We start from the raw sequence: 11,900 nt of genomic DNA on the forward strand, positions 1-11,900 counted from the left end.
TTTTGGTTTACGACGAAGTTACCAGACCCGTTTTTTTTTCATTTACGACAAAGTAACCAGGCCCGTGTTTTTTCATTTACGACGAAGTTACTAAGAAATAGTATTTTATGTTACGACGAATTTACATGGAAATAATATTTTATGTTACGACGAAGTTACCAGGCCCGTGTTTTTATTTACAACGAATTTACGAGGAAAGTATGAAACCCCGAAAATCAAATCCCTAAACCCCAAAGTTATCATCTTTACCATTATCACTCATTCATACTTTCATCCTCTTTATCCAACTAAAACCCTTAACTTCAACAAAATAAAAATTTTTACCTTAAGAAATAGATATTATACAAGACAACTTATAGTACACATACATTAAGTATCTCACTTAAGTAATAAAAAACAACATTGGGTACAATATTTTGTAAAGATAAAAACAACATTTGTTACATATATTACATCATTCTGAATCGTTTGAGTTCTCATCAACATCTGAACAGTCATCGTCGTCACTACAATCGAACTCGTCTTCACGTGCTTCATCTGTCGCATCTTCGGGAAGATTTTCATATTGATGGTTATTTGGGTCGATCAGAAGAATTTCATCAAGTTGTTGATCAGGAACCTCAACTTCATTAATAGCATCTTCTTCTTGCAATGGTGGTTCTTCTCCAGCAACAATTCGTCCACGAGGTGTAATTTTGATAGTAGCCAACCAATTAATCCCAGAACTTCGAAGGCGAGGGTATGGAAGAAAGCTAACTTGTTCAGCCTGGGAAGCTAGGATGAAAGGCTCGAATTTGTTGTATCTTCTCCCAGAGTTGACATCCACAACACCAAATTTGTTAAATCGAACACCTCGATTCTCAACGGGATCGAACCATTCACATTTGAAGAGGACACATTTTAGCTTCAATAACCCTGGAAATTCCACTTCAATAATCTCCTGCAAGATCCTATAAAATTATGTTTCGCCTTTCACACATATTCCGTAGTTACTTGTTGCCCGATGTCTTCCATACTCGTATGTGTGAAAGGTAAAACCTCGTGTGAAGTACATATGTGATGTGGTGACCTTTGCTACTGGACCTTGGACCAGTTCGTGAAACCATACAGGGTAATATGGATCATCATACTCAACCTACAAAATACACCACCGTTAGAATAGTACCAAATATTGCTTCATTTTAATCAAATATAATACCTGTGATTTTAACCACTTGATAACTTTTTTACAAGGATTTTACATCCACTTTACAAGGAATTTAGTTAGGTATAAAGCACACTTAATACACGTTTCGACCAAGTATAACGGTAACCCGATTCGTTGTAAAATACTTGTTAAATTACAACGCCATTACGAGGAAATATAAGGAAATAGGATTCCTCGTAAAGTCCTTGTAACATTACAACGTCTTTACGAGGAAAGATAAGGAAACAGGATTCGTCGTAAAGTCCTTGTTACATTACAAAGCGTTTACGTGGAATTTAATTTTCCACGTAAAAGCGTTGTAACTTTACAACGACTTTACGAAGAAACAGTTTCGTTGTAATATTACATCCGTTTTACGACGAAACTGCTTTTCGTCGTAACGTCGACGTAATCTACTTGTAAATTTACGAGGAATTATGTTTGTTGTAAAACTTCGTTGTAAAGCCAGTGTTTTCTTGTAGTGAATATCAATAAGAAAAGAGGGAACAGGCTGGTATGGTGAGAAGTGACTATAGTGTAATGGGGGCAAAAGGTGAACGTGTCACATTTTCCTCTTACTCTACTAGTCTACTCCATTTGCATCATCACCCTTTTTCTGCTTTTTTTGTTTAGTATGTTTTTATCACATTAAGGTAATGGAACAGCTTCAAATCTGTGTATGAAATGCAAGTAGTTCTCGAGTTAGTGATTTTTTTTTCTTTGATAAAATAGTTTGTGTTCAAAGTATCAAGTCTCTATCGTCACTGTAAGTAGTGTTTTAGATCTAAATATATACTTCCATGAATTGGAGTTGTCATTTATTCTTTAAATAGAATTTAAGAAACTATGGAATGAAACATGTTAAGAAAAGTAAAAAATAAAGCATCCATACAAAAAACGAGTTCAAAACCAGTGACCACTGAAGTAGAGTTCTTCTCTAAACAAAAAAGAACTCTCACAACAATGGCGACATAAACATTAGTTTTTTTTCCAACGAAAGAGAAACAAATCTATAATCCTCTAAGCTCCGATGATTTCAGTTGGCTCTTCAGCCACTGTCTCATCAGCTGGCCTGTCTACCTTCACACCAACATCCTCTGCTGTGTAGTCTCCATGCACCTAACAACAAACAGAACAAAATAAAATAAGATTCAACTCTCTTCATGACTAAGACCAAGAAGACATTAATGTGTGATTTCAAAACTCACCTCCATGAGCTTTCCAAGGTCAAACTTGGGAGCCTTTAGGATCTTAACTTTGCGGATGAACACGTTCTGCAAGGGATAGATGCTTTGAACGGCCTTCTCAATATCTCTCCCAATGGCCTCAGGGATGAACTTGGCCACAAGCTCCTTAAGGTCACAAGACGAAGCCTCCTTCACCATGATTTCACTCATCTTCCTGCGAATCTAAAACAATCCCAACAAAAGCATATGTCAACATCATCAGAGCCATCTAATGCATATATATGTTTTGATGAACGTTAACGTTACCTGGCGGATTTGGCTGGATTGAGCATAACAAGTACGCTTGACCTGGTTAGCACGCCTCTTGGTGAAACCAATGCAGAACAACCTCAACGTGTAGCTGTCAGTGGTCTTCACATCGACATGGGCTTCAATCAACGTCTGCCACTTCTTCACCAACGACCTCAGCTTGTCGGTTGTGAAGTCCATACCCTACAAGAATGTTTTACATTGCTCAACTACTTGCATAAAAAAAATCAAAACTTTTGTAAGATATTACAAAAAGGAGTTCTTGAACATACCCAGAACTGGGTCAAGACATTCCTGCCCTGGACATCCTCAGCTCTGAGACGGATCTTCCTGTAAGAGTGATCCTCATCACCTTGGAGATCAGCAAGTGAAACCTCAAAAACTCTATGTTTCAACCCCTCAGAGGCAATCTGAAACCCCACACACACGAATCACAATGCAACCAACCAAAAAAAGCTAATTCCTTAAAGTAAAATTACCTTGGTACCCTGAGTCCTAGAAACAAGAGTCTTGCCAACATTTCTCTGTTTGAAGTTAGAGGGGGCCTTGATGTCATACCAATCCTTCTTGGAGAAAGGATCAACACTGCATCATCAAGAAACAAACTGTTTAAAAAATGAAAACTTTTTAATCAGAGGGATAATGATAATGTTTTTTTTACTCACATCTTCTTCTTGCCTCCTTTACGACCCTTGGAGATCCTCTTGTTCTTCCTATAGAATGAGAGAGATTCAGATACAGAATCTGAAAGAGTAAGCTAGGTAAAGAGAGGAGCATACCCGACAGCCATGATTAGGGATCTTCAGAAGGTGCTGACGACTAAGCCGCGAAGAGGATGAAGAAGCCCTAACTACTATAGTAGGGCTTCTGCTTTATACATGTATCTAGGGTTTCGCACACGGCCCAGTTTTGTTTCCCCTCGCTTTTTGTAAAAAAACTTATAGCTACTGGATTTGACTTGTAAGCCCAATGGGCCTTAATAACCTAATACACCAACTTTTAACGCAGAGACTCTCTTTATTTATTTTTTTGTTTCCCCTCGCTTTTTTAAAATAAACTTATAGATACTGAATTTTATTCGTAGGCCCACCGGGCCTCAACAGTCCAATACACCAACTTCTGGAAACTTCCTTCCGAAACAGAGACTTTACTTGATTTTATTTTAGTGTATAAAGAATTCGAAAGCAGAGAAATTTCCTGGGGGAGGCCAACGCGATTTCACGATTTCGAATCTCTGAGCTCGTAATCGGAGGGAAGTCGAAGGTGGGAAATCAAGGTAGAAGGAGAAAGAGCTGTGAGATCAGATTTGAGGAATGGATGCGATACGGAAACAAGCGAGCAGGCTGAGGGAACAAGTCGCGAGACAGCAGCAGGTCAAAATGAAATTTTCTAACTTTATTCTTTCCCCTTTGTTTAGATCCCGTTTCTTAGATTGCCCATTTGTATTTATGTGGTTCTGCTGGTTTCTGGTGAATCAAATCATTAATATGATGACGAAAGGAGCTAGCTTTTTTTTTATTTTTTTTGGATCGATGTGTTTTTGACTTAATGAGCACTTGGATCTGAGTTTTGTCTTAATTAATGATTCGACATGAGATTGGGATTGTTTCAGTCTTCTGCATAATTCGGTATTTGGTTTGATGTCTTGATCTTAAGTTATTGATGATTTTTTGGTATAAAATGATCAGAGATTTGAAAGCTATTCTTCTAGTCATGGATTATCTTAGTTTTATAGATATTAGCACCTGAATGTAGAAATGATGTAGCCACGGAGAATTACATATAACATCTCCTGCTTTAGATGTTATGCTTTTTGTTTGATGCTTGGGTTTCAAACTATGTTAATGTTGTTTTGTTGGCTAAGTAGTGCACTGACATAGTTTTGTGGAATTTTAATGGTTTAAGGCTGTGTTCAAGCAATTTGGAGGAGGAGGACATGGCTCTAGTTTATCCGATAATGCAGAGCTCCATCAGCACCAGAAGCTTGAGAAGCTTTACATATCCACCCGTGCTGCCAAGGTCTCATTTTTCTTCTTCTAAAGCCTTTTGACTGTTTGAAGTTTTGTATACTATCAGTTTGGACTCGATACGTTCTTCATTTTTCTCAGCATTACCAAAGAGATATTGTTCGTGGGGTGGAAGGTTATATAGTCACCGGATCCAAACAAGTTGAAATAGGTGATTTGTTTCCCCCTTTCAGTATCTTATTATGTATGTTATTAGACGTGAAATTTGCTCACAAACCTGGCTTTGCGTTTTGCACTCATTGTTCCTCAGGGACGAAACTGTCTGAGGATAGCAGGAAATATGGTTCAGAAAACACATGTACAAATGGTAACGTCTTGACTAGGGCGGCACTCAGCTATGGCCGTGCTCGTGCACAGATGGAGAAAGAGCGTGGGAATATGTTGAAGGCTCTTGGTACACAGGTTTGTCTCTCTCATCTTCCACTCAAAATGCTAAGCTTTAGTACATATCAAGTCATATCTTTTGCATAATTGCATGTGATATAACTACACAAAGAGTTACTTGCCTGGCATGGTTAGGGGAATGACTTGCTTACTTTAGCTTGCTTTTTTTTGGTTACATGTATCTATAGATGATCCTTAAAGTTGATTAAATTCATGATGTTTGCTTCGTTTTTTCTTTATTGCAATTTAGCTACTACAATCACATCTCAATCTGGAACTTTAATCTGAAACTTTTAGGTTGCTGAGCCATTAAGGGCAATGGTCATGGGAGCTCCATTGGAGGATGCTAGACATCTTGCTCAACGTTATGACAGAATTCGCCAAGAAGCTGAAGCTCAGGTACCATGAAGCATTTTGATTGTCTTTCGTAGGAATGTGTGTTTACTCATGCGCCCGATTTAAATCTAAACAGGCGACAGAAGTTGCCAGACGCCAAGCGAAGGCGAGGGAGTCACAAGGCCATCCTGACATCTTGACGAAACTGGAATCTGCAGAAGCGAAACTTCAAGACCTAAAAGCAAATATGACAACATTGGGGAAGGAAGCCGCTTCTGCTTTATCTTCCGTTGAGGATCAACAACAAAAATTGACTCTTGAACGACTTATATCAATGGTAGCGTGATTAGCTTATAAGCTCCGTTTTTATGTTAACTTTGATTAGCTTACCTATTGTATGTACTTTTTTTCTCAAGGTTGAATCTGAACGTGCCTACCATCAAAGAGTCCTCCAAATACTTGATCAGCTCGAAGGAGAGGTTGGTGTTCATTAGTTTTACAGCTCTCAACTTCCTGTCATAGTGATAGATTCTTGTGGAACAGTTAATTCATCATTGTCTGAAAATTCTTTGAACCTACAGATGGTATCTGAGAGGCAACGTATCGAAGCCCCCACTACTCCTTCCTCAAATGCTGACAATATGCCGCCACCTCCATCGTATGAGGAAGCAAATGGAGTGTTTGCATCTCACATGCACGACACATCAACAGATAGCATGGGTTACTTCTTAGGAGAGGTATGCTACTCAGCCTTGAAAGACTACATGTAGACTTCTGTTGGTCCTCGTTCGATGTTTCGTTATAACATACTGTTCCCGCTTGAATAAACAATTTCAGGTCTTGTTCCCATATCACGGTGTGACAGATGTCGAGCTGAGCTTAACAGCTGGTGAATACGTTGTTGTTAGAAAGGTTTGATAGTAAACCAACTCCCCACATGGGAACCTCCTTTGTCAAGAATGATTGTATGATGATAACACATTTGTATGGTTGATCACTGTCAGGTTACTGGCAACGGATGGGCAGAAGGTGAATGCAAAGGCAAAGCTGGTTGGTTCCCTTATGAGTACATTGAAAGAAGGGAACGAGTTCTTGCTAGCAAAGTCTCTGAAGTCTTTTGAGAAAACTGAAGGTAACATTGTGGTTCTCGTTGCTGGTTATGGAATTGAGTTGGTTTTCTAGAAGAGTTGTGTGTGTTCTGTAGAAAGAAAAAAAGAAAGGGGGAAGTTTCACCGGGCAAAACAGAAGTCCATGTTCATGAGGATAAAGAGCTGATGCAGGTTTCTATGATTTTGTGAAGCTGATAGTGATGCCCACTTGAACAAGAATTCATTTTTTATGTACTATCTCAATATTGGATTTGGATCCTGTCTTTTGCATTTGATGTTCATCCCTAATCTATATCTATATTAATATGTGAATACACTTCCTTTTTTGGATTTTATCTGTTGCAATTGTCCAGTTACTGTCAACGTAATGATTCTTTTTCAAATATTGATTTTACAAATTTCTGGTTCATGTCAGCGTTTGTACATTAGTTATGTGCAATTCAGTGTCATACTTAACATTAAGATACACAAGGAAAAAAAATACGTGAAGAAAGGTAAGTTTTTCAAACTACAGATACGATAAAACAAGAAAAAGAAGGCAGTGAGTAGGTACAATCTCATGCATTCAGAGCAAAACAAGTTCTCTAATAGGACTGGCAAGAAAAGAGAGTTTGATAAAATCTTGGAGGAACCAAGATATTATGTTCCATCATGCTCTCAGGATTTTGAGTTGACCAAGTTAAAAGAGTCAGTCACTTGCGTCAGTATGTGTGTTTTAGATACGCTAAAACTAGTATGGCCAGTAGAGGAACAAGCATTAAAAACTGCAAGTTCCGTATACAGAGAAGGATCATCAGTAAACTATGCTATTAGAGGTTATATATTTATTTTGATGAAAACATGATTAAATTAACTTACCAAGAGAGCCTTTGATCGTGTTTCGTTGTTAACGTAAGATTTTCTGACCGGATAAAAAAGAAGAAGAGATAAGATTAATTAGAACTTCAAATAAAAAGAAGAAGAAACCAAGAAGAAAAAAGAGGTCACCTCTTGTGAAGATCTCCATTTTCTCTGCAGACTTTCTCAATGGCTTCCAGTCGTTTAAGTGTTTTTATGGCATTTGGATCGTTCTTGTCCACCTATTTACATATGTCAATATACAAAATACCACTTACAATATCTTCTAAATACCAACATTAAAAAAAAACCATAAACACGAAATATACTAATATATTCTAGAAATCTCCTCCAAATATCAAAACTATGAGCCATTGGAAAGACTGAACATCAAGATCACGTATACCTTTGTTTTTAGCATGCAAGAAAAATCATAGAATGCACCATAGACATCATCCATTGTCTTTGTGCGATCAATCACTTTGGCAATTAGACCTAAACAACAGAAACAAATCTTTTCTAAATAAATCAATTTTCAGATAGCAACTTTTGTATAACATAACTACATAAGTCAGCTATTAGTTGACTCACAAACTAATGATCAGCCTTTGATTCTAATTAGCCTTACCATTTATATGATGAAAATGTGTCTTAAAGATTGCACATGTAAGCTCGAGATTTAAAAAAAAAACATCTTACCTCGCCTGAGTTTCACGACCCCTCTAAATACCTGTACATTGTTATAGCATAATGCAAGTGTTCCCATCGCCACAATCTAATAAAAATAAAATATATTCCATATCAATGCAGAGGAGAAACAGTATACAAACATCTCAAGTAGATCTTTCAAAAGAAAAGGTTACATTATTATCTAACCTGAGGGATAGCACAAGACTTAAATATTGCAGGATCACGTAATCCAGCCATAGATTTCAAGCAATCTTCAACATGAATCAATGCATTAGTGACCATTTCATTCAAGCACTGTACTGCTTTTGTTGAGTTCTCCTCATTTTTTAAGTCCTGCATTAGCATTTTTATAAGATTTAACAAGAGATCTGTGTAGATGAGAGCTTGAGACATGTAGGCACCTCGAGCTTGTCAACATATTTTCCCCAAATCTCACGGGGCCAAAACATGCGCGGCTTTGGTATCTCATTAATGTCTTCAAGGTAATCTTTGATGATGTTTGTTTTCTAGCAAATAAGACAACAGTTTCTTTTAGCCAAAATAATATTACAAAAAGATATAAAAAATGTCATATTGTGATACTGATACATACTTGGAGAAATAAGCCGGTAGAATTGGAAATCTGCTTCCAGTCTGGAGTCAGTACTTCTAATCCTGAAGCAAGCAAGAGTTTTGACAAACCTAAACCCACTAGTCCAGCAGCATAATGGCAGTATTCATCATACTCATCAACCGTTTCTACCTGTCCATACAAAAATCAGTTTTTATGGTCTTTTTTTGTAAGTTGTTTTCTTAAGTTATCTCTCTATTATTCACTCAGTTTGTTTGTATGTTTGGCTTGCTATGGCCTTGTTGTATAATGGAAGTATGGTTTAAAGGAGTTTAAACTCGTTTAAGTATAATGGGAATATGGTTTGATCACAAAAAAAAAATTACTAAGTTTTGATAATAGCACACTTTTAAGTATTGAAAGACTTGTAAGTGAAACGAACAACATTACGAAGATTTTTTGTTATCACAATTCACAAACCTCCCTGGAAATAAATTTGGCCATTCCTGCACCCATTCTTTTAGTTATATCTTCAATAGCTTCTTGATACCTTTAATGTAAGTTAAGAAAACAACATAATATTTTTTTTATATGGCCGGAAAGAGATTCTAAAACTTCAGTAGAACTAACTAACCCTTTTTCAAGTTCCAGAAAAGCTGCAGAAACATGGTGAAACTGGTCCATTAGAACCTTGTACTCCTCTGTACCACCTAAAATTCGATTTAAGAGTAGATTAAGAAAAAAAAGAAGAGAATATTAAGATGTGAAGAGACTCTTCTTACTTACATATAAAATGCCAGTCACGATCGTATATATGACGGTGGAAAGCTAACAAAATAGGAACCTTGATCTCCATTGGTATGCTTGTGTCATCCTCTGTAGTAATAACAACAAAAGAGTAGATGATAGTAATCTCTTGCCACTGAAGAAAGAAAGATGGAACTATATTAATCAGAACACGAAGCACTAACCAACAGTATCAAGAGCACGGAGAATCAAGTAGAACACACACACCTAATAACAAAAAAATATGAATAGAAAAATGGTTAAAAATGTTACTGTACCTAAAAATATAAGCATTGCTGTATATAGAAAGAAATAGTTCCACAGAAAAAGTTAGTTGGGCAAATAAAGTTTAAAATCTACGTACGGCGTCACGAAGCTCGGTGCCTAGTTGTTGAATAACAAGAGAGAAGCTTCTAGAAACTTTTTGGAGCAATGAGTAGCAGAGAGCCAAGTGTGGATCATCAAGAGGGATCTGATTCTGAGCTTTTATAATAGCAAGTTTCAACTTTAAGAGTGGATATATCTCATCAGGGTGTCTCAGAATTGTACTCAAGCTTCCCATCTTTACAAATTCTAGTCAAAAACAGGGGAAGAAGAATGGCGGATTCGTTTCACAAAACAGCAAAGTTTATGTAATGAAAAATGTAAGACTCTTAACGTGCCACGGTGATACATGTATTATTGGGGCCAACTATGTTCTGTTTTGGCATTTAAAAAGGCTTTGCTTGCCGCGTGCTTCACGCGAAACGTTGAAAATAAAAGATGTAAGCTTGATATTTTCTTTTCTCTTATATATATTTTTAGAGATTTCACATTATTTGCCGACATAGTATGGAGCAAATTGTTGTGGGATAGTAAGGGAGGGGGACCAGTTCACACTATTGTAACTCTCTCTTACTGTGATTTATAAACCCAATATTTGATTGAGTTTCACACAAAAAAAATATTTGATTTACCGGAACAAACGAGTCAGCTATGGTTGTAAAGGGGTTGCGGTTGTAACTTCTACCACCCGGATTCGATTCGTGCTGAAAGAGACTATTTACAATGTTTGGTTCCCATCAAAGAAGTGAAAACATTTTTTCTTAGCAAAAAAAATATTTGATTTGAGTCAATCTATTAGTTTTTCTACATATTGGTTCCATAGGATTATTTAATTCATAGTTGAGAACTCGTATAACATCTGTTTTCTTGATTGTTTTTTTTTCTACTTCTTCTTGTTGCATTTGGAGTTTTTTTGGTTGCAAGTAATCAACCTTGGAACCATTTGGACGAAATGATCTATTAAACATGACAAAAGAAAGAACCCAAAAAAAAGGAAAAAGAATGTTTGGTCCCAAAAAGCAAACACAAAGGAGAAAAATAGATGAATAAATGCGCACGATTATTACACCTACAGATAAAGATAAGATAACTAAAATAGAATCCATGGGGGTTTAGAGGATCAAACCAAGTTTAAACTCTCTTGTTCTGGAAAACAATCTTGAATATGATTCAGTTTCTAAGGAAAGAGAGTGGCGTGAATAAAATTGGAACCTAAGAATCACAATGTCCATCACTGATCACTCAGTTTGCTCTGAGATATGCAAAGACTATGGCCAGTAGAATCACAAGCATTACAATCTGCATTTTCCGGTAGAGAAAAAGGGATGATGATGACCATTAGTAATGTATCTATTAAAACAAGAGAGATATATACTTGTATTGAAAAAGGGAGGGAATATGTAACTTACATAGACATTGGATTGTCCTTCGTCATTAACATAAGATTTTCTGATCAAGAGAGAAAAGGATTCATCAGAAACCCAGCCAAAAATATAAAGATTATGTTCCTTTTATTCTATTCTGATATTAATATAATAGGATGAGAAGACAAGAAGAAGAAAATTATGCACCTCTTTTGAAGGACTCCAGTGTCTCTGCAGACTTTCTGCATGGCTTCAAGTCGGTTTAGCGTGTTACTGGCATTTGGATCGTTCTTGTCGACCTATGTACACAAAAATAAAATGCAAATCCTATTATCCTCTTCTTAGAACGGAGCAGAGTGAAAAGTCAAAAAACAAAAGAGGAGCTAATGACACACCTTTGTTTTAAGCATGCAAGAAAAATCATAGAAAGCACCATAGACATCAGCCATTGTCTTTGTGCGATCAATTACTTTAGCAGTTAGACCTAAACAATTGAAAGTTGTTCAACAATATTTCAATTGCTTGTAACACGTTCTCAAGATTGTTGATGATAATAACTTAAGGCTTGGGATCTAAATGATATGATGGTGAGAAAAGGTGTGAAACCAAATTCAAGATAGAACATCTTACCTCGCCTCAGCTTTACGACTCCTCTAAATAATTGTACATTGTTGTAGCATAATGCAAGTGTTCCAATCGCCATGATCTGATAAAAACACATCCAAGCAAATCCATATTATCTTCCAATATATAAGCGAATTTCAGATGAAAATTATAAAGCAAAGTAAAGTTTTTTTTTTTTTTTTTTTTT

The 11,900-nt window shown here is 36.5% G+C and overlaps 4 protein-coding genes across 4 annotated transcripts in view; 1 reads left to right on the forward strand and 3 right to left on the reverse strand.

Moving 5' to 3' along the window:
* Nucleotides 1–2,028: 2,028 nt before the first annotated feature.
* LOC106308585 (40S ribosomal protein S3a-2-like) lies at nucleotides 2,029–3,695 on the reverse strand. Its single transcript, XM_013745737.1, has 7 exons — nucleotides 3,462–3,695; nucleotides 3,348–3,395; nucleotides 3,162–3,267; nucleotides 2,955–3,092; nucleotides 2,680–2,865; nucleotides 2,395–2,595; nucleotides 2,029–2,305 (listed from the first exon to the last, which is right to left on the reverse strand). Exons 1-7 carry the CDS (start codon nucleotides 3,470–3,472, stop codon nucleotides 2,207–2,209), a joined length of 789 nt encoding a protein of 262 aa, XP_013601191.1. The 5' UTR covers nucleotides 3,473–3,695; the 3' UTR covers nucleotides 2,029–2,206.
* A 144-nt stretch (nucleotides 3,696–3,839) lies between these two features.
* On the forward strand, nucleotides 3,840–6,561 carry LOC106308577 (src substrate cortactin). The gene is made up of 10 exons (XM_013745730.1): nucleotides 3,840–4,055; nucleotides 4,588–4,701; nucleotides 4,791–4,860; nucleotides 4,960–5,111; nucleotides 5,391–5,492; nucleotides 5,566–5,766; nucleotides 5,846–5,908; nucleotides 6,011–6,166; nucleotides 6,267–6,341; nucleotides 6,434–6,561. Exons 1-10 carry the CDS (start codon nucleotides 3,996–3,998, stop codon nucleotides 6,548–6,550), a joined length of 1,110 nt encoding a protein of 369 aa, XP_013601184.1. The 5' UTR covers nucleotides 3,840–3,995; the 3' UTR covers nucleotides 6,551–6,561.
* A 684-nt stretch (nucleotides 6,562–7,245) lies between these two features.
* Nucleotides 7,246–10,090, reverse strand: LOC106308593 (squalene synthase; the record flags this gene model as incomplete). The annotated part of the gene is given in 13 exon segments (XM_013745743.1): nucleotides 7,246–7,302; nucleotides 7,397–7,439; nucleotides 7,526–7,617; nucleotides 7,782–7,870; nucleotides 8,075–8,150; nucleotides 8,252–8,398; nucleotides 8,467–8,571; nucleotides 8,658–8,807; nucleotides 9,096–9,165; nucleotides 9,250–9,325; nucleotides 9,402–9,491; nucleotides 9,587–9,629; nucleotides 9,766–10,090. Coding segments are annotated over 13 exon segments (1,236 nt in total), but the record flags the coding sequence as incomplete, so codon positions are not given.
* Nucleotides 10,091–10,745: 655 nt separating this feature from the next.
* The window catches only part of LOC106324379 (squalene synthase-like), a 4,067-nt gene continuing 2,912 nt past the window's right edge, over nucleotides 10,746–11,900 (reverse strand). The window contains exons 10-14 of the mRNA XM_013762357.1: nucleotides 11,720–11,795; nucleotides 11,485–11,573; nucleotides 11,297–11,388; nucleotides 11,135–11,174; nucleotides 10,746–11,024 (exon numbers count right to left, since the gene is read on the reverse strand). Coding sequence (XP_013617811.1) covers nucleotides 10,968–11,024; nucleotides 11,135–11,174; nucleotides 11,297–11,388; nucleotides 11,485–11,573; nucleotides 11,720–11,795 — 354 coding nt within the window. The 3' untranslated portion in view covers nucleotides 10,746–10,967. The remainder of the gene's footprint in view (nucleotides 11,025–11,134; nucleotides 11,175–11,296; nucleotides 11,389–11,484; nucleotides 11,574–11,719; nucleotides 11,796–11,900) is intronic.

The sequence above is a fragment of the Brassica oleracea genome, chromosome C1, assembly GCF_000695525.1.
Source record: "Brassica oleracea var. oleracea cultivar TO1000 chromosome C1, BOL, whole genome shotgun sequence".
Lineage (NCBI taxonomy): Eukaryota > Viridiplantae > Streptophyta > Magnoliopsida > Brassicales > Brassicaceae > Brassica > Brassica oleracea.